General features: G+C 34.6%; 1 protein-coding gene across 8 annotated transcripts in view; it reads right to left on the bottom strand.

Annotated features, from left to right (window-relative positions):
• PTK2 (protein tyrosine kinase 2) overlaps positions 1-22655 on the bottom strand; it is a 389065-nt gene that overhangs the window by 336502 nt on the left and 29908 nt on the right. For all 8 annotated transcript variants that reach the window (XM_051971146.1, XM_051971147.1, XM_051971149.1 and 5 more), the window contains exon 2: positions 5464-5562. In XM_051971146.1, coding sequence (XP_051827106.1) covers positions 5464-5562 — 99 coding nt within the window. The remainder of the gene's footprint in view (positions 1-5463; positions 5563-22655) is intronic.

Below are 22655 nucleotides of genomic sequence, written 5' to 3' on the forward strand. Positions count from 1 at the left end.
TTTGGAAAGAACAATTTTAATGGAAGGATCAGCTCAGAAGAGCTAAGAAGAAAGTGAGGGGAAAAGAATTTAGCCATAAAAAGCAGAATCATAGCTAGTGGGATATGGGGCTTGAGCTGGATATCCTACAAGATCAAATGCAGGTTTTCTGTGGATGTGGGAAATGTGGGAAATGTTTGTATGCAGAAGGAATCAGTCAATAGAAAGAGAAAGATTGAATATTGGTGAAAACAATCTGCTAGAGAAGATGAAAGGTGTGCAGTCTAATTGTGCATGCAGAGTTTTGCCTTGGCAAGAATAGTCTTTTCTTCATGGAAAACAGAGGTGGGAGAGGGAGCAATAGAAGGTAGCTGAATGTGAAATGAGGAAGAGAGAAGAAGAAGCTTTCTATGAATGGCCTCAATTTTTTTTTTTTTTTTTTTTAGTAAAATATGAGGGAAGAGGGGCAATTAGGTGGCATAGTGGTTAGAGCACCAGCCCTGAAGTCAGGAGAACCTGAGTTCAAATCTGGTCTCAGACACTTAACACTTCCCAGCTGTGTGACCCTGGGCAAGTCACTCAACCCGAATTGCCTCAGGGGGGAAAAAATAAATAAAACAAGGGAAGATTCTCAACTGAGGGGACAAAGGGACAAGAGTGATTTCAAGAAAGATGTACAAGAGTTTGAAGGCATTGTGGCAAGTGAGACATTAGGTGAAAAGATAAAAGGCACAAAAAAGATAGCCTTCCCACAATGAGAACCAAATTGAGATTATGTTAAAATAAATTTGAATTGGAGCAAAACATGGTTTTAGAATTTCCTCTTGCTTCATTCTGCAGCACATAAATAGTAGTAAAGAGAGCAGATAGTGCTTCAAAATGAAATTGTTTTTATTTCAGTAGCAAGGTATCTATTAGCAGAAATGAGAAAGAATTGTATGAATGATTATATACTTGGGCCGTTGTTGAAGAGATGCCTGTAGATGCCAATCTGGTTCTAGCTCCTGTCTCTGAAGCTATAGAGAATAGAAGCTTGAAGGCAGAAATTGGACACCACATATAAAGATGAGCCAAAAGGCCATTGTGTCTACAATTAAGAAACCATGAAAGAAGAGGATAATATGAAGTAAGGCTGGAAAGACAGATGGGCCTTATACTATTAAAGTTTAAATGCAAGCCTTAAAAATTCTATTTTTTCCCACAGGTGATAAGGAGTTATTGCAGACTTCAGGAAGTGGTGTCACTAAAAAGAGACAAGAATTTGGTCAGATCTGTTTTTAAATTCTTGCAAAAAAGATAGGCTAAATGATAATATAAAGAAAAGAATACCATTCTCAAAGATAGTATCTAATTGTCTTAGATCAATATATTAGCATGAATGGAGTAGAATGGCCCAGGAACCTGTTCTGGAAACTTTACTATTAAATATTTTTATCATTACTTGAATAAATGCACAAATGGCACATATGAAATATGCAGTTGACAGAGCCAGCAAGGAACATAATGGTTGAAAAATTCAAGATCAGAAAAGACTGTAAAAGACTAGAAAATGTCTAAAAAAATCTTAAAAGGTAAAATTTAAAAGGGATAAAAGTAAAGTCTTATACTTGGATAAATGAAATCAACTTGACAATAAAATGGAGAAAGCCTCATTAGAAAGCAGTTCATAATGAAAAAAGATTGGAGAAGAACAGATTTAATAGTTCACAAGCTCAGTGAATCAGCAATGTAATATGGTAGCAAAAAATCAAAACAAAACAAACTACAAAACCCAACAATTACAAACATAATCTTGCTACATTAAGATAAATATAGATCACAGGAATAAAAAGATGATAATCCCACTGTACTACACCCTAATCAGACTACCTCTGAAGCATTTTTGCCTTAATTTGGGGCATCACTTTTTCCCCAATGTTATTCTATTATCCTTTCAGAAAGCCAATACTCCTTATAAAAAATGAAAAAAAGGTGAAAAAACAGTTCAACAAAACTAATCAATGTACCAAAAAAATCAGAATCCAGAATAAGGATCTAGAGTGAGAAAAGGTGACTGGATTTTGCAATTCAAGTTCTTTGGTAACTTTGGAGAGTGCCTTTTCAGTTGACTGATAGAGATTACAGATTATACAGATTACAAAGAGTTGAAAAGTAAAAGGAGAAAAAAAATGGAAATTTCTGCTCCTGTCCCCTTGTTTGTCCCAAGACCTCCCTCAGACCTGTGCTTCAGTCAATTTCCATTCTTATTCTTAGGGCCTTCTCCTGGTTCTAATACCTTTAAGCTCTGTCTCTACTGCACAGCCTTCTCCAGGCTCCAGAAATCATGCTGCAAAGATCCTAAATATTTCTTCTATATATTATGACCTCTACCTGCTGAGCCAATATCCTTTACAATTTTCATGTGAGCCTGGCTCTCACAGGACATAATATAACCACCTGTTGTGAGGTTGGATCTCAAGGAAAGACCCTCAACAGTCTAATTACCTGATTTTCTTAGTAGACCTTATTGATCAGTGATAAGCATAATACTTTCCCCTCCATACTCTATTCATTCCAGTAATTGTGAAGCTTCTATTGCACAAATACAGTTTTCCACTCCCAAATGCCTGCTCCCTTATTCCCAACAGCTGAAAACCCCACCTACCCAATTTCTCATCTAGATCTACCTTTCCATTAGGTCCTCTTTAGACATATATAGAAATTTGTTGCATAATTAACAAACATACTTTTATCATAAACTTTTTGCTTTTTTTATTCTGACACAAAATAAAGACTTGGCTCCTTCTAGGTGACACTAAATGCTGGTCTTGCTTTCTAGTATCGGTTGCACTTTCACTCACATCCCCAATACTCTGGTCATGGTAAGGGAATTTTAGTTACCAACTTCTAGGATGTTCTTTATCATTCTTCAATGAGTTCACTGAATGGCTCCCAGTCTTTGTATATACATTATCTCCTGTTCTCAAAGTAGGGGGGAGGAAGAGGGAGAGGGGGAGAGAGACAGACAGACAGACATAAAGGTAGAAAGGTAATAGAGATAGAAAAGTAGAAAGATAGATAACTTCCACCATAGTAACTTTTCCTTTTTACTAATTTCAATCTATTATGACCTATTCTTCCATTCTATCTTAGGTACACAAAAAGATGGTTATCCCTTTATCTTGCTATCATTCTCAAGTATTCTATTTGAAAGTACAAGAACTCCTAAGTAATTTTATCTGAACAAAATCTTTTATCATTCCATTTTTTCCTACAATATTTCTTATGAACCCCAAACCCTATTTTTCATTCTCACTATGACCTTTAATTTCTAAATCCTTAGTACTTTTCAAGGTTACCATCACTATATGAAATGAAGTAAGAAAATAACGTACACAATAACTACAACAATGTAAGGAGAAAAGACAATCATACTAAAAAGAAAAAGAAAAACCCAACCCAGAAGTAAATGTAGCAAAATTATAAAGATTAAGCATAAGTGAAAGGAGAAAACAACCATAATCTACCTTTCATGAAGGTATGAGGTCCACAGATGTTGCATATTACACACTATGAGAATTTTTCAATGCTTTGACTGATTGTACATAATTTTTCCCCTTAAGTATTTTCTAATAGTTTAAAAAAAATACTATTTTTTATATGGGAAAGCTCTGGAAGGTGGGGAGGGAAACTTGGAGAAATGATGATGATGTAAAAACCAAATGACATCAATAAACACTTTTTTAAAAAAGAAAATTTTCACTTCAATGCCTCGTAAGAATCTCAAACTTGAGACATGTAAAAATCATTCAGTATCTTCCTTCCCAAACTCATCTTAATCTCCCAAACCTGAGAATATCTCCACCTTTCTAATGACTTAGGATCAGCACTTTAGAATTATCCTCAACTCTTTACCATCCTTCTCTCCTCCTCTCACACTCATGCACAATTGGCTGCCAAGTCAAATTATTTATACCACCACAATCTGTCACAACTGTTCTCTGTTCTCCATCACAGAGGCCAGCTCTTCACCACATCCCAATGGCAATGTCTACTAACAGAATTCAATACTTCTTGTCTCCTTTCCTCTTCACTCCATCCTCCCCACAAATGTGTCCCCCCAACCCTCCAAAAATCTTCCTAAATCACTATTCAAACCATTTTCTCTTTTCAGAAACAATCACTACAATGCAACCCTACTTGTCAGAACATGCGAAGAACATTTGACAAAATATTTAAAAAGCTGCTTACTATAGTGAATTGTCTTATTCTAATAACACAGATCACAAACTTGTTGAGTAATTTTTATGGCATTAGTATTCTACTGGGATGTTTTTTTAGAAATACCTATAGATTTTTAAATAGGATTAGTAATGTTTGAAACTGTTCATTCATCCAAGTGACAAGAAAATTGATGTCAGCTTATACAAACAAGAGTTTTACAGTATATCACAGCTACAGAATTCTAGGAAGGACAAAAATTAGTTATATCATCATAATTTTCCTAAGTTTCCCTCCCCACTTCCCAGAGAGCCACTCCATATAAAAATAGCATATTTTAAAAACTATTTTTAAAATTTCCTCATATTTCCTCATTCATTTCCTCATTTCACTTTTGCTTGATCTTTATAATTTTGCAACATTTACTTCTGATTTTTTTTTGTATGATTGTAGTTTCTACTTACACTGTTGTAGTCATTGTGCACATTATTTTCTTGCTTCTATTTACTTTAGTCTGCATCATTTTATGTAGATCTTTCCTTGCTTCTCTGTATCCCTCATATTCACCATTTCTTATAGCACAGTAACATTCCATTACTTTTACAGAGAACTAAAATGGACTGGTCCCTTTTGAGAGAAAGCAGGAATGGCAAACTGTAAACTTTGGCTACAAACTATAAAACTGACTTTGTAGGCTGTATGGTGTAAGGAAAGGAATTTCCATCTGCATACGTGGATGGTTCAGCAGCTCTACTTTTAAATGTAAAGTTAATTAGATAATAAAGATAAGGGTCTTGTAGGTAAAGTATGTCTGATTTAGCAAGGCATTTGATAGATCCATGAAACTTATGGACAAGATGGAACAGTATAGGCTAGTTAATGGTACATTTGGAAAGTCATAAATGATTGAACAACTATATCCAAAAAGTGTTAACATCTAGATCGATGTCAAGCTGGATGGAAATTTCTAGTGAAGCGCTATAGGATGTTGCTGTTGGCTGTAGGATGTTGCTGTTGGCTGTATCAGAGATAGTATATTTATCAGAATTTCATAAACACATTAAGTCATAGGATTTGAATAAGAGAGGTCTTAATTAAGGATATCATACTAATGCCTAAAATAGGTATTGTTATTGTTAGCAGCACAAGATTATTTGCCTTCAGTCACTAAATCTTTTTAAGGTATAAATCCTGTAAATGTTCTTTTTCAATTTTTTTGATGCTACTATATCCCTAGGACTAACAGAAAATGATAAGAAAGTTATCAGGAATAAGTATACTCACAGAAACAAATTACAACAGGATCACTGTGGTCAAAGAGAAAACTGATATTAAAAAATCTCCTAGTTTCTTTTATCCTGTTCCATAGTAGCTTGTCAAAACCTGCCAACAAAAGAGAATATGCATATTAGTAAAAACAACCTTTAAAAATAACTAGAAAATATTTAAAGGCCTATTATATTTAATCCCTTGCTTAAACTCAGTCAATATTAATTATTTGATAAGGGCAGCACACACACTGTGTGTATAATAGGCACTGCAGTGAAGAATAACAAAGAAATTATCTTTGATTTCAAAGTGGTTGCAATCTTAATGGAATTATAATATGTACAAATGGAACAACTGAAGATAATCCTTAAATGACAATATATTGATAAAGGCAAACCAATATGATAGAAAGTGAGTGGTACTCAGTAGTACTCAATACTTCCTAAAGGAAGTCAACCTAGAAAAGGCAACTGAAGCTGAGAGCTGTTCATAGACAGGAAGAGGAAGCAACACATAAAAGCAGAGAAGCAAAAGCAAGTCCTAAGTAGAAGATATCAAGCAAATTAGATGAATCCATAGAGCAATATGTTTACTTTGGAAGGGAGAAGTATAGTTAGATGAATAAGGACCTTGAAAAACAAAAATTCTGCAGAACATTCCTATCTTCTATGACTAAGAAAGATAAATCAATAGAGAGAAACAAAGCAGTCAGGAAGATCAAATGAAAATGAAAAGAACACAATCAAGAAGAGATTATTTTATCCAAAAATTATACCACAAAGCAAGATATATACTTAACGAGAAATAGCAGTAAAGAAAATAAATTTGACTCACTTTATCTAATCTTATATGGGTTCATTTTGTGTTCAGTTATGGGCATAGTTTAATAAGTATATTGATAAGCCAGAAAATATCACATCCTCAAGCTTATTTTCTTATTTTAAAAATTTTATTTTTATTGCCTTTTGTTTTTACATCACATTTACTCCTAATTATATACTCTCTCTCCCATCCCCACTTTTTCAACCAAATGAATCATCCCTTAAAAAAATTTTTTTAAAGATGGAGGGGGGGAATTAATTTAGCAAAAACAGTGTACCTCAATCATGTTTGATAACATATGCAATATTCTATACTCATAGAACATCATCACTCCTACTTTGCAAATAAGGAAAGAGGTTCCAGGTCATTTTCTTACCAATATTTTCAGTAGTCAGAATAAAGTTTCTGTTTTTGCTGAACTACTCTCCTCTCACCACTTTTTAAAATTTTTGTTAAAAGGAATGGTGAAGAGTTTGTTACAAACATCTTAATAGTTGTTTTCCATTTTTCTGTCTTTTGATAGAATTCCCTCCTAGCTGTCTTCCCAATTTCCTCTTCAATTTTTCTAATGAAGAGGAAGCTATGATGCAAATACCCTCTCCCACACTCATTATCCCCACCATACCAATTATTATAAATTTCGGAGCTAATAATGAACCATGTTTGCTTATAAGACTGAATGAAAATTCTTAGTGGCACCTTGATCCATTACAGATTTCAAGTAATATGTCAATTTATAATTGAGGTACTTTTCTACAGAAATAGAATATTTCCTCTTAATCGTCTCTGAACATAAACAAAAAAGCAAGAAGACAGCTTTGCATTTACCAAGTATGAAGTAAATAAAGAAGACTAGCAAACAAAATTGTATATAGCTGAGTATTTTAAATTTTTTAACTGACCAACTGAAAAATGCCCTAAGCTTCTAAATGGATGGAGAAATCAACAATCACATTAATTTCAACTTTTTTCTTACAAAATTTATCCAATATAAATCAATTACCACAATTACTATTATACCAGTAGAGTTTAGAAATCACCTAAGTCAGACAATACCTAATCTCTTTAACCACGAAGAGGGATGGGATAGTCAAAGACACCATCATTTCTGAGTATAAACACATTTGCAATGTTTTATGGAGAAAGATGGTACAACATCATAGCATTATCAACTTATAAAATATGAGCTAATGGGGGAAAAAAAAACACATTTAAAATAAAGCCTGGTGAGTGACTCAACTAAGTAACATTATAAAGAGAATTTTTTAAGAGGAAACTGGGAGGTCAAAGAGGAAGAAAAATAGAAACATTCTTTTCGCCATCAATGACAAGAGAGCTGGCACATTTTCACTCTAGCATCACAATCTCAGATGAAGTACCTAGAGCATTAGAAATGGCACTGAAAAAAAAAAAAAGATGGACAATTTTATAGATATCTGTGCTGGAAATGACAATCTGGAGCTGAAGAATTAATTTTTGAATTATCTAAAGGAGGGAAAGATAATAAAGGAGTAGAGGGAAAATACCTCAGAATTATTACCTTTAAAAAGTACCCTAAGGGATATCTATAACTACACAAAACAATTGCTTATTTAACCTCACTTATATAAGATTTTTAGAAAAAAATAATTTATACATCTCTCACCTGATGAAGATATAAGGGAATAAAACTCTCACAAACAGTACTTGCAAGTAGACCACATCTTTATAGTCATACAACTGAATGAGTTCAAAGAACATAAGGTCCCACTGTGTTTATTATTTTTTCATTTTTGTCTTTGCATCCCCAACAACAAGCACAGAGCCTGACACACACAAAAAAGAGCACTCAATAAATGATAGATTAATCTAATAAGACAAAATTCAACCAGGATAAATGAAAAGTGTTGCTTTGAAACAAACAAAAAATCAATTTCAAAGCACAAAAAGGAAAAGGCATGGTTAGTGAGTAGTTCTAAAAAAGAGCCAGGAATTTTAATAGACTCCAAGTTCCATGAGTCAATAGTGTGGCATAGGAGCCAAAAAAGGCCAAGATAGAATTGAACTGAATTAAGAGAAGTGATCAGAAGTTTGTGTTCAACCAAGATAACCAAGATGAAGGTAGGCCTTAAGTTCATGCTCTATGAGGAATAGTTCAAATAACTTAAACATATTTAGACAAGGCTCTGCAGACATAATAGCTGTGTTGTTTTTTTGGTTTTTGTTTTGTTTTGTTTTTAACCACTATCTTCCAAACTTTGCTTTTCAATTTTCAAAGCACTTATTCTTTTCAACCCCTATGATCCCCTTTCCTCAAACTCCCCTCCCCCCAAATCCCTTTAATTCTAGTCTTCTCTGTCGATTATTTCTAATTTATCTTGGACACAGTTTGACTGTAAACTCTTGTTTCCATAAGCAACACATCTTATAAAGTAACCTCTGTGAACCTCAGTTTCTTCATCTGTAAAATGAAGAGAATGGATTAGATAGTCTCTGAGGTCCTGTCAAGCTCTACATTTAGGATCCTATCTACTTCCAAGTAGAAAACAACCTCTTTGAAGGCAAAGTATAAATTCCCTCTATTATCCAACAATATCCCAGTTTCTACCTTTGCTATGCTAAAGCTAACTTACCTGCTCCAGCAGAAAGACACTCAACACCAAATCCACTAGGAAAATTACAGAGTGAATCTAATTTAGACAATTACAGAAAGGCTCACATGCAGAGAAGAACACTGGAATGAATGCTCTACAAAAATTCTATGACTAGTCCCAGTGATAAGGCAGAGTTCAGAAAACATATTCAATTGAAAATATGAGTATTATATATCAATATAGTAGGAGTTAATTAGGGGCCAGAATAAAAATTCATTCTGAAATAAAAGAGATAAAAAGCTAATGGATTGTGTGGCTGTCAAGGATTACAACTACTGCTATCACTCAATCTGTTTAATCCATGATCTTGAGTATAAAACATTACAGAAACAGGCATTATGAAACATGTGTAGGACTCAGCATTTCCAAAACTAAGCTCACAAATTCAAAATTCTGAGCCCAAAATTAAAGTGCTGAGTCAAGACTCTTTTAGCTAAGTGTGCCATGAAAGCAGCACTAGACCTGGAATCAGGAAAGCCTCAGTTCAAATATGGGAGGAAAAGATGAAAAAGGGAGGAAGGAGAAAAGAGTAGAGATAGCATTTATACAGGGCTTATTATGTGCCAGGCACCATGTAAGTACTTTACAAATATTATTTAATTTGATCTCCCCAACAACCCGACAAGAAAGGTGCTATTATTATCCCCATTTTACAATTCAGGAAACTGAGGCAAACAGGGGTAAAATGACTTGCCCAGGATCACAAGGGTAGGGGGCAAGAGTCAAACTCCATGCCCAGCACACCACCCAACTGCCTCACAAAGGGAGGTAATAAAGGTACTTATCTGCTGGGGTAGCTGTGAGAACCATTTGTAATCTCTGTACCAGGACAACAATAATTGTCCCCGTGCTTAGCGCAGAGCAGGTATGTGTTGGTTTCTTTCCCTTCCCTTCTCCCCTAAGTTCCTTAGAATTTCGGGCAGCCAGAGCCCAGCTCCGAAGTTCCCCCAGACTCAGAGGGCACTCCTTGCCTTGGCTCCGACCTTCTCAATCGACCCAATCTGCCTTACTGAGATGCCTTCCTTTGCTTTACAGTCAGGAAACAGGATCAGAGCACAGTGAAGAGAAACCTCATGGGGGAGTCAGAGGCCTTGAGCTCTGCTCAGTTCTGACACACACTACCTGGGCTATCACAGCCAAGTTACTACTCTGCGTCCCAGCTCTCATCTGGAAAATAAGGGCCTTGGCCTCCATGGCCTCTGAGGTCTCACTAGGCTCTAAACCCATAATCCCATGATCCCTTAGGGGCTCCCTTACACGGAAGAGAGAAAGGTAGGGACAGAGATGCACATTAGTACAAATCAGGAAGGCAGAGAAAATATGACCATGGATGTCAGTCTTTAATAAGAACAGTAGTAGTAAGAATAAGAAATGTAATTTATATAAATACTTAATAACTAACACATAGTAACAAAGTTAGAATGACAACAGAAAGCTGGACTTTTTAATCAAAAAGATCTGGTTCCAATGTTCAGTAAACACAAGAATATAAACTACTTGGAGAAAAATGCCCTACTTGAGGAGGACTGTAAAGAAAACTGTAAAGCAATGCTCCCATCAACAACAACGCCTTATTGATTTGAAATTCATTCTAATTAAATTAATTATTTATTTAGTGAAATTATGATTTTCTTTATGGTCTGTGGGCCTACCAACCTGATATCTTTACTAAAATAATCTATTGTAACTATGGAAATAAGTGTGCATACAGGGGCAACAATGGCCAGAATAGCATTTGCTATTTGGTCAATTAGAACTTGAATAAAGAACTTGATGCCTGTGGGGCTAAGGTATTTTATGGTTCCTATTATTTTAAAAGTTCCATGTCCTTAAACAAAGGTTTTTAGTTCCACTATTAATTTTTTTTAAAAGTCCAGCTGAAATCGCTTCTGTTCAAGTTTCTAATATTATACAATTATTTTCCTTATTTTGCCACTTTGCTCCAACATACTAGTGTCCTTTCTAAGACCTTTATTATGTTTAACCATGAATAATTATTCATTCAGTCTTTTCAAGACAATCTTTTCAAACCAGGAAAAAGTCAACGAGGACCTGCAATGTTTGTGGTTTTTAATGAATTAAAAACTACCACAATCCACAGATGTTACTTGGCTAGAGAAGCTGAATTGGGAATATTGGGAAAGTTGGAAAGAAAAATCTTCCTGGAACAGAAACTGCCTTTAAACTACTTCTCAGCTGTTTAGCTGCCACCTAAGTAGAATGTAAGAAATTAGATATTTAACAAAGAGGGAGCAGAGAGTACAGTGCCTTCACATCACATTACATCATCCGTTCTCTAGGTTATCAAATTCAAAGCTTCTTAAACAGTGGTTCACAACCCCATGTGGGGATTGTGAAAAATTTGGCAACAGCAAAAGGTATCAAATATTCCCCAAGGATTTAAATTTTTATATAAAAATAAACAAGCAGTCCATCTGATTAGTATGCACATTTGCTTTCATCTTTAATAAATAGCAAAATTATATGCATGCCAAAGAATTGTTTTAAAATAAATTTCTTTATGATTATCAATAAATGTTTGATTTTTATATCTATTTTATATACCTATATACCCAGAGTCATGTAAAAATTTTTCAAGCGAAAAGGGGTTCTGAATGGAAAGAATTTAAGGAGTCCTGGTCTAATTCATAGGTTATTTGTGGTGATTTTTAATTCCAGTTTTCTTCCAACCCCCCATATCCAATGTACTTCTTTCCTTGCACCTCAACTGCTATCTAATCAGTATCTTCTTAGAAAAGGCAAGCTATTTTTAACATCATTCTAATGAAGACAATGTGTGAAAAACAAATCTATTGCAGAAGAGGAATGTCCAGTAATATCTTCAAATGTCAAATATGTGAAAGACTGATTAGCTGCCAGTTTGCAATATCCTTGTGAGTAGGTCCCATTCCCACCTGTAACCTTCTGTTAAAGAATTGGAGGTTACAAAACCTCCAATAACAACAAAATGTGTTTGAGCTTTGATCTCTTTCATACTGCACATGGATACTGCACTAACAGTGAGGCCAGGTTTGGTAAATGGTACTGTCAACAAAGGACCTGGGTTTGAACCTCAGTTCTATATATGACCTGTATGACCTTAGGCAAGTCACCTCACAAATTGGGCCTCAGATTCCTACTTATGAGTGTTCAACTATGTCCCCTCTCACATGTTCTTCACATCTCTGAACTTAGGATCTTATAGAGACAGAGGCACTTAGATGGCACAATATATGAAGTCCTGGCCTGAAATTAGGAAGCACTAAGTTCAAATGCAGATTCAGATCCTATAAGACCCGGAACAAGTCACTTAACCTGTTTGCCTTTGCTGTACAGTGAGAGAGATAATAATAATAGCACCTACCTCCCAAGAGTTATTGTGAGGATCAAAGGAGATTATATAGATGCCAAATATCCTACTTAACACTGAAAGAAACACCTATAAAACACATTAGGTTTTAAAACATACCTCTCTGTTACACTATTTTAACTTAAATTTTCTTTCATATTATCATATATATTTCAGCAATCTTTAAACTACCTTCATATGGTCATAAAAAACAGGAAGCCAGAAGTTTCCTTCTATTCTCCTCTAATGTGCTTCTCAATCCTTTGTGATCTGGTTTTCAATCTTCTTTCTTTTTTTATTCTTTTGCTGAGGCAATTGGGGTTAAGTGACTTGCCCAAGGTCACATAGCCAGGAAGTGTTAAGTGTCTGAGGCCAAATTTGAACTCAGGTCCTCCTGACTTCAGGGCTGGTGCTCTAACCATTGTGCTACCTAGCTGCCCTTCCCGACCTTATTTCTTAATTGAAACTGCTCTCTCCAAAGTAACCAGTAATTTAATTTTACAATCTGATGTAGTTTTATTTTCAATCATGCATCCTTCTTGACACAGTCTCTTCAACACAAGTTAATCATATTCTCACATTTTTTTAAATTTTATGACACACCTCTCTCTTTAACCTCCTCTTACCAATCTGACTCCTCCTCAGCCTTAGTATGATGATGAAAACATTTATATAACACTCATTACATGCCATGCATTATGCTAATCCTCATCCATATTCTAATATCTACCTATGGATCTCCCCCAAGGCTTTGTCTAAAGTCCTTTTCTACTGTCATTTAATATAATCTTGGTGACCTCATCTACTCCCTGGAATTGAAATACCATCTCTACACAGACAGCTCCCAGACACATATATTATATTCAGCTCTAGATTCTTTTCTGATATCCAATCACAATACATCATCAATGGCTATTGGACATTTTCAACTAAATGGCCTATAGGCAGCTCAAACTTAATACATTGTCCCCCCAAAATCATCGTTTTGTCTCATAAACCCACTCCTTTAATGAAATTCCTTATTTCCAGTTAACCAAGGTAGCACTCACAAGCATCCCTAATGTTCAATTCTTTCTTACCCCATATATCTAATCTCGTTTCTATCACAATATCCCCTTTCTCTACTCATACAGCCATCACCCTAATTCAGATTACCATTACCTCCTGTCTGGAATATCCTAATATTCTCCTCACTGGTCCCCTTGTCTCCATTTTCTCCCCTATTCAAACTACAACAAAGCTGCCAAATAGATTTTCTTAAAACATTAATCTGTTATCACTCCCCTACTCAAAAAATTTCACTGATTCCCTATTAGGTGTAGGATTAAATACAAACTTTCATTGTTTCATTTAAAACATTTCACAATCTGACTTCAATCTAACCTTCCAGCTTTATTATACTGATTCCCTTCCCTTTAAACTTTCTATGGTAGTCAAAATGGACTTTTTATTTCTTATATATAACACTTTATGTCCCATCTTTGTGTCTTTTATTGGCTGGCCTCCAAATCTGAAATGTATCTGTTCTTTTTCCAGCTGTCTTTTAGAATTTTTGGTTATTTTTCATAGATCAAGTATCATCTGTTACATGAACCTTTCCTGCTGACCCGAGCTGCTAGTACCTTCTTTTAAAAAAAAAAGGAACAAAAACTTATATTTATTTATTTAGGAGATAGGAACCAAACCTGTCATTTCGCTGATAACAAAGAAGTGCCAAATGAGAAAACTCATGGTCAGTTGGGATTGGCAGAGAAACTTATAGCATTAGCAGAGAAAATTATAGCATTGGCAAGTTACCTAAAATATAGATGCAAAAATGAAGACACTAAACCCTATAGTAACACTTTGACTAATCGTTTCGAATGCCACCTATCTCTGAGGAAAGCCTGAGATTAATCTAAGATGTTGGCTAAGTTAATGTTGGCAACAGAACTAGTCAAAATAATGGGCCTATCAATAAATACTTCCAGTGAACTAGTAATTTGTTGCATTGCCAATTAGTACACCTTAGTCAAACCTGGCTGTGAATTGACATTACATCTTCAAATTGGAATAGATGGCCCCTTTCAGTTCAAGCTCATCCCTGTGACACAGGATGGAGTGGTATACTACATACCAATATTATTTATTTTCCATTGTATTTTGATGTATTTTGTTAAATATTTCCCAATTATATTTTAACAAGCTTCTCAGTCCATGTCTGACACCTCAGGCCTAGAACATCAAGAGGTTAAATGATATGCAGAGTCATACAGTCATTACATGTCATAAACAGAATTTGAACCCAGGACTTTTACTAAGTCCATTCTCTAACCATTATACCAATTAGTCTTTCATTTATGTATTTATTTTGTAGGTATTTTGTTTATGCTTCTATCTTTGGATTCTGCCTCCCCCAAGGAACATAAGCTTCTTGACTGAATTCAGTAGTTCTTTTTATTTAGATCACAGTGTTGTTTTTTTGCCTTTGCATTACCAGTGTCTGACACATAGCAGGCATAAAATATTTTCTGATTGATCAGTTTTTTCATTTAAAATGCTGTCAAGGGCAAAAACACTTTCAATGTCCAGTACTGAATATATTTGGTATTATGGGACTTTTAAAAAGCATATTTGATATTATCATCCAGAAGTTTATTTAAAATGCTGTCAAGGACAAAAAGGCTTTCATTGTCTTACTGAATGAATAGAGTATTACAGAACTTTTAAAAAAAGTTTATTTGATATTACCATCCAGAAAATAATCTTTCTCCTAGCTTTATGTAATTGCAAAAATGAAAATTAGAACAGATGATGCTAGCTAGCTCTATAATTTCATAAAAATGGTTTTATTTTTTCAGTTATTTTTTCTGGTCCATCTTTTAATTTTTTTTTGAAAAATTCCTCACTTTACAGAACTAAATTTACATGTATTAATATTCCACTCTTACATTTCCAGGACAAAAATGTGGGCAGGGAGAAAAATCACCAAAAGTCAATTAAAAAAACAAACCAAAAAAAAAAAAAAATTAACAACAACAACCAAAAAACCCCACAACATAATCTTAGCAAACTAAATATGAATATCAGGTTTAACAGTTACACAAAGGAATTAAAATGCTGTAATTTAAAAGTCACAAGTGTTGAAGTTAAAAACTGGAAATTCAACACTATTTAAAACCTACTTAAACACTATTCAGTAACTATACCTATGGATCATGGGTGGGGAACAAAAGAAGGATGATATATTTATATGTCTCTATTGTTCTAATCGTTTCGAATGCCACCTATCTCTGAGGAAAGCCTGAGATTAATCTAAGATGTTGGCTAAGTTAATGTTGGCAACAGAACTAGTCAAAATAATGGGCCTATCAATAAATACTTCCAGTGAACTAGTAATTTGTTGCATTGCCAATTAGTACACCTTAGTCAAACCTGGCTGTGAATTGACATTACATCTTCAAATTGGAATAGATGGTCCCTTTCAGTTCAAGCTCATCCCTGTGACACAGGATGGAGTGGTATGGAGAAAGTTTGCAATGTTGCTATCTACATTGTACCTGTCCTGCTAACCTGGAAAGCTGATTAGAAAATTGGATGACTTCTTCCTATACAAATGGTCTTTATAATATGATCATGCATTATCTTTTTTTGCAGGGGAGAAGAAAAAAGGGAAAGGGACACCTTGAGGTGGGCAAAAGAGTAAAGGGATAGACTGTTGTTTCTGCAGGTTGGACTTGCTCTCCTCACTTTAAATCAAGATGGAGGGGGATAAGGAGAACCTCTCAGATGTCTCCTTCAAATCTAAAAATGTAAAAAGCCAAATCAAAAAACCATTGTTACTTTGACATCATTATTATTTAAGATCATAATAGTCATTATTTGTAATGTTCAGGCTAGCTTTCTGGAGGTCCTCCGGACATGCCTTTGTCTCAGCAGGATAGTCAGCAGGAGAGTCTAAAGTCTTTATTCTCACAATCTGTCTCTGTTACAGTCTGACCCAGTCTTGATCTTAGCAGAAGAGTGCAGAAGGCAGAAGAGCCACCAGGAGGATGGTCAAAGATGGAATGTCTTATCTTCCAGTCCTTCCCAGTCCTTAAATACTTTGGTATGATTACATCATTATGGCACACTATGTATGTGTGAACTAGAGAACCATTACATCACCATGCTAAATACTAAGTATATGTATACTAAAGAACCATCATCTCATCAATTCCACTGAGTAAACAGCTTGTAAGTATTCGTGTTTCAAGTATACTTTTCCAGAGTTCTGGCCCTCTATAATTATTATGTTTGTTGAGGTTGCAAAGAAAATTTTACAATTGAGTCTCTCTTTACAATCTAGAAAAAAAATAGTGCTAAAATTGGTACCATATTCTTTCTGCATGAACATTTCTGCAATCTGGTTCAAAAAAACAAGTTTAAAACTTAATTAAGAAGAAATCAAATAAAAAAATCAAGATAAAATAAGTTAGAAATAATTTGCTAAGAATAGCAGGAAATGAATCTAAAATCTTTTACCCTGGAGTTTTAAAATTACAGTAACTCCACATTGGTCTAAATATAGACCATACTTGACTAAAATTCTAACTCCCTGAAAAAAACAGAAAGATCATATTCCCCTCTTATGCAAATAAGATTTAGGGATGAAATGCAGACTATTCTCTGACCAATATTGCATATTATTGTATTCATAAAGAAAGGAATGAAATGTAGCACGAATTCGTTTATTAAGTATTGTGCTAGATGCTGGTTCTGTCTGGCTCCAAAAAGTAAAACTAGAAACAAAAGTAGAAGTTGAAGAAAGGCAATGTAGGGGAAATTTTTCTAACAAATGGAGCTATCCAGATATAAAATTCCTTTCTTGGGAATTTATGGATGGATAACTTGTCAGATATCTTGTAGAGGATTCACATAAGATTGAATCAGATTCTCAAATTTACCTATCCTGCCACAAACTGCTGACCTCCATATTGCATCTCCAAATGAATTTTAGACATCTTGAACAGGATGTCCAATGGACATCTTAAAACTCAATATGTCCAAAACAGAACTCATTATCTTTCTCCTCTCGCTTCTTCCTCTCTTCTCTATTATTATAGAGGGCAAAACCATTCTCCTAGTCTCTCAGGCTCACAACCTAAGAATTATGTTGGACTACTTACCTCGCATCCAATCTTTTGCTAATGTGTGTTAATTTTACTTTTCCAACATCTCTAAATAGGTCCCCTTCCCTCTCCTGATTCTACCACCTCTCTTGTACAGATCCTCATCATCTCATGCTTGGATAGCACAAACAACCTATAAATAGGTCTGGCTTGTTCAACTCTTTCCCCTCTGTAATCCATTCTCCTTTCAGTCATTAGAATGATTTTCCTAAATCTGATCCTGTCGACTTACTTAATAAACTTCAGTGGCTCCCTATCACCTCCAGGTTCAAACACAAAATGGAATTCAAATCCCTTCATAACTCAATTCCCTCCTACCTTTCCAGTCTTCTTACACTTTACTACCAAGAGCATTCATTAATTCGAACACCAAGCTGTTGGAATAAGCTGTTGGAGTAACAACATACTCCATTTCTCAGCTCTGGGCATTTTCATTGGCTATGCCCCATACCTGGAATTCTCTCCATTCTCTGCTTCAGCTACTAATATTGACTCCAGTGCCTTTCTCCTATTAATTATTTCCTATTTATGTCACATATAGCTTGCTATATATATTTGCTTGCATGTTGTCTCCCCCTCCTTAGATTATAACAGACAAGAACTGTCTGTTGCCCCTTTTTCTATGCCTAGCCCTTAGCACAATGCCATATGGTAGGCATTTAATGTTTAAGAATTATTCAATATATAAAAAATTTGTTCTTTCACTGCCAATGAACTCAAACTGGCCCCAATATATTGTTATTATAAAAAAAGTTTAGGGGGAAAAAAAGAAAGAAGTGTGCATGAGCCAGATAGAACTTGTAAGAGTGACAAGGTAACTTGGTTTTAATGAGTGATCTCAGGTCCCTTTATGGTTTTCTTTTTCAGCCAACAAACATTTATTAAATATCAAGCACTGTGTTAAGTACTAAGAATACAAATATAAGCAGAGCAACAGTTTCTGTTCTCAAGAAGCTTTATACCTCTGTGTAACTCCTCACCACTCAGATAACTAAGATTTCAATGTCAAATGAGCATCAAGTTGGAAGTATAGTCACTTTCTTTAGACAATTCAACTCTTTAAATTTCCCCAAAAAGGAATTATGTGTTGGGCTTAGAATAATTACAGCTGAATCCAAAGGAAAAAGAGTGAATCCTAACAAGGTAAAAGCCTTAGGAATTAATACAAGAAAATTATAATGCTCAGCATCCCTCCCTTACTGGCCTCAATGCTGTAGTGCAAACAGTCTCCATCCTCTCCTCGCTCATGCCTCCCCACTGCAGAGACTCTGTACAACTCCTGCCATTCATTTCCTTACAATCTGTGCGTGTGTGTGCATGTATAAATATATGTGAAGAAGACTGTTTTGTTTGTGGGAAGGGAATCCTTAAAAACCTACTGTCTTTTAACTGGGCACTTTCCTTAAGTCAGAGACCCTCAAGGCTACAAGATTCTGCTCAAAACATCATTACTAACTCTCACCCCTCCAACCATGGAGGATAAAAGAGGAGTAAGGAATTAGGGGTAGGAGCCTAGATACCTCAATAAATCATTCAAGAAGGAAAGTAGTGGTTTTCTCAATTTTCTCAAAACCCAGCTATGGTCAGTCCTATTTCATCTTAAAAAGTAACCCAGGAAAGGGATACAAACAGTGGAAGACTTGTGAACCCAGCTTAAGCAGTAAACACATAGCAAAGATGGAGAAGCCAGAAAATGAATGCTGGTAGTATTTTTTAAGGAGTAAGGGGAGGGGGGTCAGAGAGGAGAAACCACCATATTTCAAAAGAAACTCCCAATAAAGCCCAGAGCAGAATTAAGAAAGAGGACACTAAAAAAGAAAAACAAACTCCCCCCAAAATTATAACAAATATAGGAAAAAGGAACATGATCCAATGCCTGAGGAAGTACATAATCCTACGGATTCCCAAGAGACTAGAACAAAAACATCTCTGAAATAATTAGCATATTTCATCATGAATGCCCTGCAATCACGAACTCTTATTAAAGACAGTTCTTACAGTTTTCAAAGTTAATTGATTTTATACCATTACATCATACTATACCATTTACACCAGTACAAATTATCTTTCTACTCCTGTTAAGTTTGTTCTTCTTAAGTTTGCAAAAGTCCTCAAAATGGTTTGTTTTTTAAAGTGTCTTCATTGGGAGGCAGTGAGGTGGAAGAGTGAATAAAGCAGGAGAACTGCAGTCAAGAAGACCTTTTTTTAACTCTTGTCCCTAGACACATATTAGCTGTATGATCCTAATAGGGTCACTTAGCCTCAACAGTCAAATGGGGAAAACATACAGCACCAATTCGAAGTACTATAGTAAGGATCAAACGAGATGTTTACAAAAGACTTATCATAGTGTCTGGCACATAGTAAGCACTATATAAATCCCAACTTTTGTTATTATTCTTTTTATAATATTGATACCATTGAAAAACTGTTCTTCTGGTTCTGCTTGCTTCACTCTGCATCATTTTACAAATCTTTCCATGTATTTTAAAAAATTATCTATTTCCTTATTTATTTCTCACAGCACAATAATACTCCAGCACATTTAGATACCACAATTTATTCAACCATTCCTAAATTGATCCCTTTAGATTTTTGATTTTTTAAATAACAACAAAAAAGAGCTGATAACAATATTTTGGAGGAATTAATACATGTGCCTAACAAATTCCATACAAAGTAAAGTAAATGACCATGAAGACACTGCACAAAAACAACAACTTAAAGATCATTGGTTTCCCAGGAAAAAAAAAGTGACAAATCAAATACCTGAATGCCAAGGCAAGGAGAAAATTTACAACCTTTGAATACAGAAAACAAAACACCAATAGAGAAAAATCAAAAGATACCTTACAGGAAAAAAAATAATTAACCATGTTTCAAATTCCAAGAGATACAGAGTCAGCAAAAAAGCGTTTGTTAAATGCTACACTGCAGGCACTGTGCTAAGCTAAATTCTGGGATACAAACAAAGGTAAATACACTTTCTGCTCCCTTGAAGCTTCACACAATAATGGTGGAGAAAACATTCAAAACATTATCTACATTCAAAACACATACAGATTGGATAGGTGAGCTGTGACAGAGCTGCAAATCTAAATGGTTAAATTTAACTATTTCAATGACAAAAAGAGTTGCAACTATATGAGCATGATCTTCAAATATAAAGGAAAAGAAATTCAAATAACACAAGATTATTACACAGCAATGAGAAATCAAAGAAGGTAATGGAATATTGTATTCCAAAAAAGTAAAGGAGTTACAAAGCTGCAACCCCAAATAATATACCCTGTAAACCCAAGCACAATCATCAATGTTCAAAGTAGGGTCTGTATCACTTTGCTTGTCAGCAATTCTGTTCCACTACATAATTGGGCTGCAGACCTTAAAAATGGAGGGCCTGTCCAAAGGTGCCACATGTTTCAAATTAAGCTTAGCAATATGTGTTACTGTAGCCCTTTGCTCTATCTCTACAAGTTGTGTCCTGTAGGATAGCAAATGTGCTATAAAGATTTCAGAATTTTTACTTCAGTTAATAATAATGTAAGGTGATGGGTTAAATTTATCTTAAATTTGCAAAGCATTTTCCAGGTTAAAAATGATGTTTATATATACATACACATACACATTAATATACATATATACACACATTCACACATATCTACATACATACATATTTATGTGTGTATATGTAACTATTGTAGCCAAAAAAAAAAAAAAAAAAAAAGATTGCTAATGAGTTGCTTAAAAAAGAAAAAACAAACGCCAAAATCAAAGTATTGTACAACTAGACATGAGTTCTCTGAGTTGCAATACTATTTCATTACAGTTCTCTTAAGTCTTTAATATATTCAGAGCATGGTAGTAGCAACTTTGAACCTGCCATGGTAATGGTAGAAGCAATAGCAGAAAACTCAAAAGCAGAGTAGAGGAGGAACTGCCTGCCTTCCTATTCTTACTTCCAACTATAATTATTTTTAAATTTAGCATTTTATTTTTTCCTAGTTATATGTGAAAACAATTTTTAACAGTTTTTAAAACTCTTGAGTTCCAATTTCTCTCCCTTCCTCCCTTCACTCCTAATCCCCACTGAGAATGCAAGCAATTCAATATAGGTCATATATATATGTAGTCAAACAAAACATTTCCATAAGTCATGTTGTAAAAGAAAACATAAAACAAGGGAAAAAACCAAACCTCAAAAAAAGTATGCTTCAATCTAAATTCACACACCATCAGGTCTTTTTCTGAGTATACATCCAATGCTATCGCATTTTTCATCATAAGTCCTTCAGAGCTGACTTGGAACATTTTATTGCTGAAAATAGTTACATCATTAACAGTTGATCATCTTATAAAATTGCTGTAACTTTGTACACACTACATTTCCCTTTGCCTCAACTCATGGAAGTCTTTGCAGGTTCTCCTGATGAGCATCCTACTCATTACTTCTTACAGCACAATTTTATTCCATCATAACTATATACCACAATTTATTCAATCATTCCCCAAGTGATGGACAACCCTTTGATTTCCAATTCTTTGCCTCCAGAAAAGAGCAGCTATAAATATTTATACATATAGATCCTTTCCCCTTTTTAAAATCTTTTTTTGGGGTATATAGCTCACTACGAGTAGTATTGCTAGGTCAAAAGATATGTATGATTTTACAGCCCTTTGGGCATAATTCCAAATTACTGTACAGAATGGTTGAATCAGTTGACAACTCTACCAACAATGCATTAATATCTCATTTTTTCCACAACTCCTCCAACACTTATCATTTTCCTTTTTGGTCTAAAATAGATATGATAGTACTTCAGAATTGTTTGAATTTGCATTTTTTCAATCAATAGTGAATTAGAGAATTTTTTTTCTATGGTTAATTAGAGCTATGACTACTTCATCTAAAAACTGTTTAATATAGTTCATTTATCAATTGGGGAATAACTCTTAATTTTAAAAATTTGATTCAGTTCTTTGTATTTTTGAGAAATGAAACCCTTATCAGAAAAAGTAGTTCCAAATTTTTTATTACAATTATTCTTGCTAACTGTATTTCCTTCCTATTTATTCTATTCTCTCTCACCTTATCCTTCCTCAAAAAGTGTTTTGCTTATGACAATCACCTCCTTCAATCTGCTTTATCTTCTATCACTCTTTCCCTTTTCTTTATCCCCTCCTCTCCACTTTCCTGTAGAGTAAGATAGATTTCTATACTTAATTTAGTGTGTATGTTTTTCTCAATTCCGA

Source organism: Antechinus flavipes, chromosome 1, assembly GCF_016432865.1.
Source record: "Antechinus flavipes isolate AdamAnt ecotype Samford, QLD, Australia chromosome 1, AdamAnt_v2, whole genome shotgun sequence".
Taxonomy (NCBI): domain Eukaryota; kingdom Metazoa; phylum Chordata; class Mammalia; order Dasyuromorphia; family Dasyuridae; genus Antechinus; species Antechinus flavipes.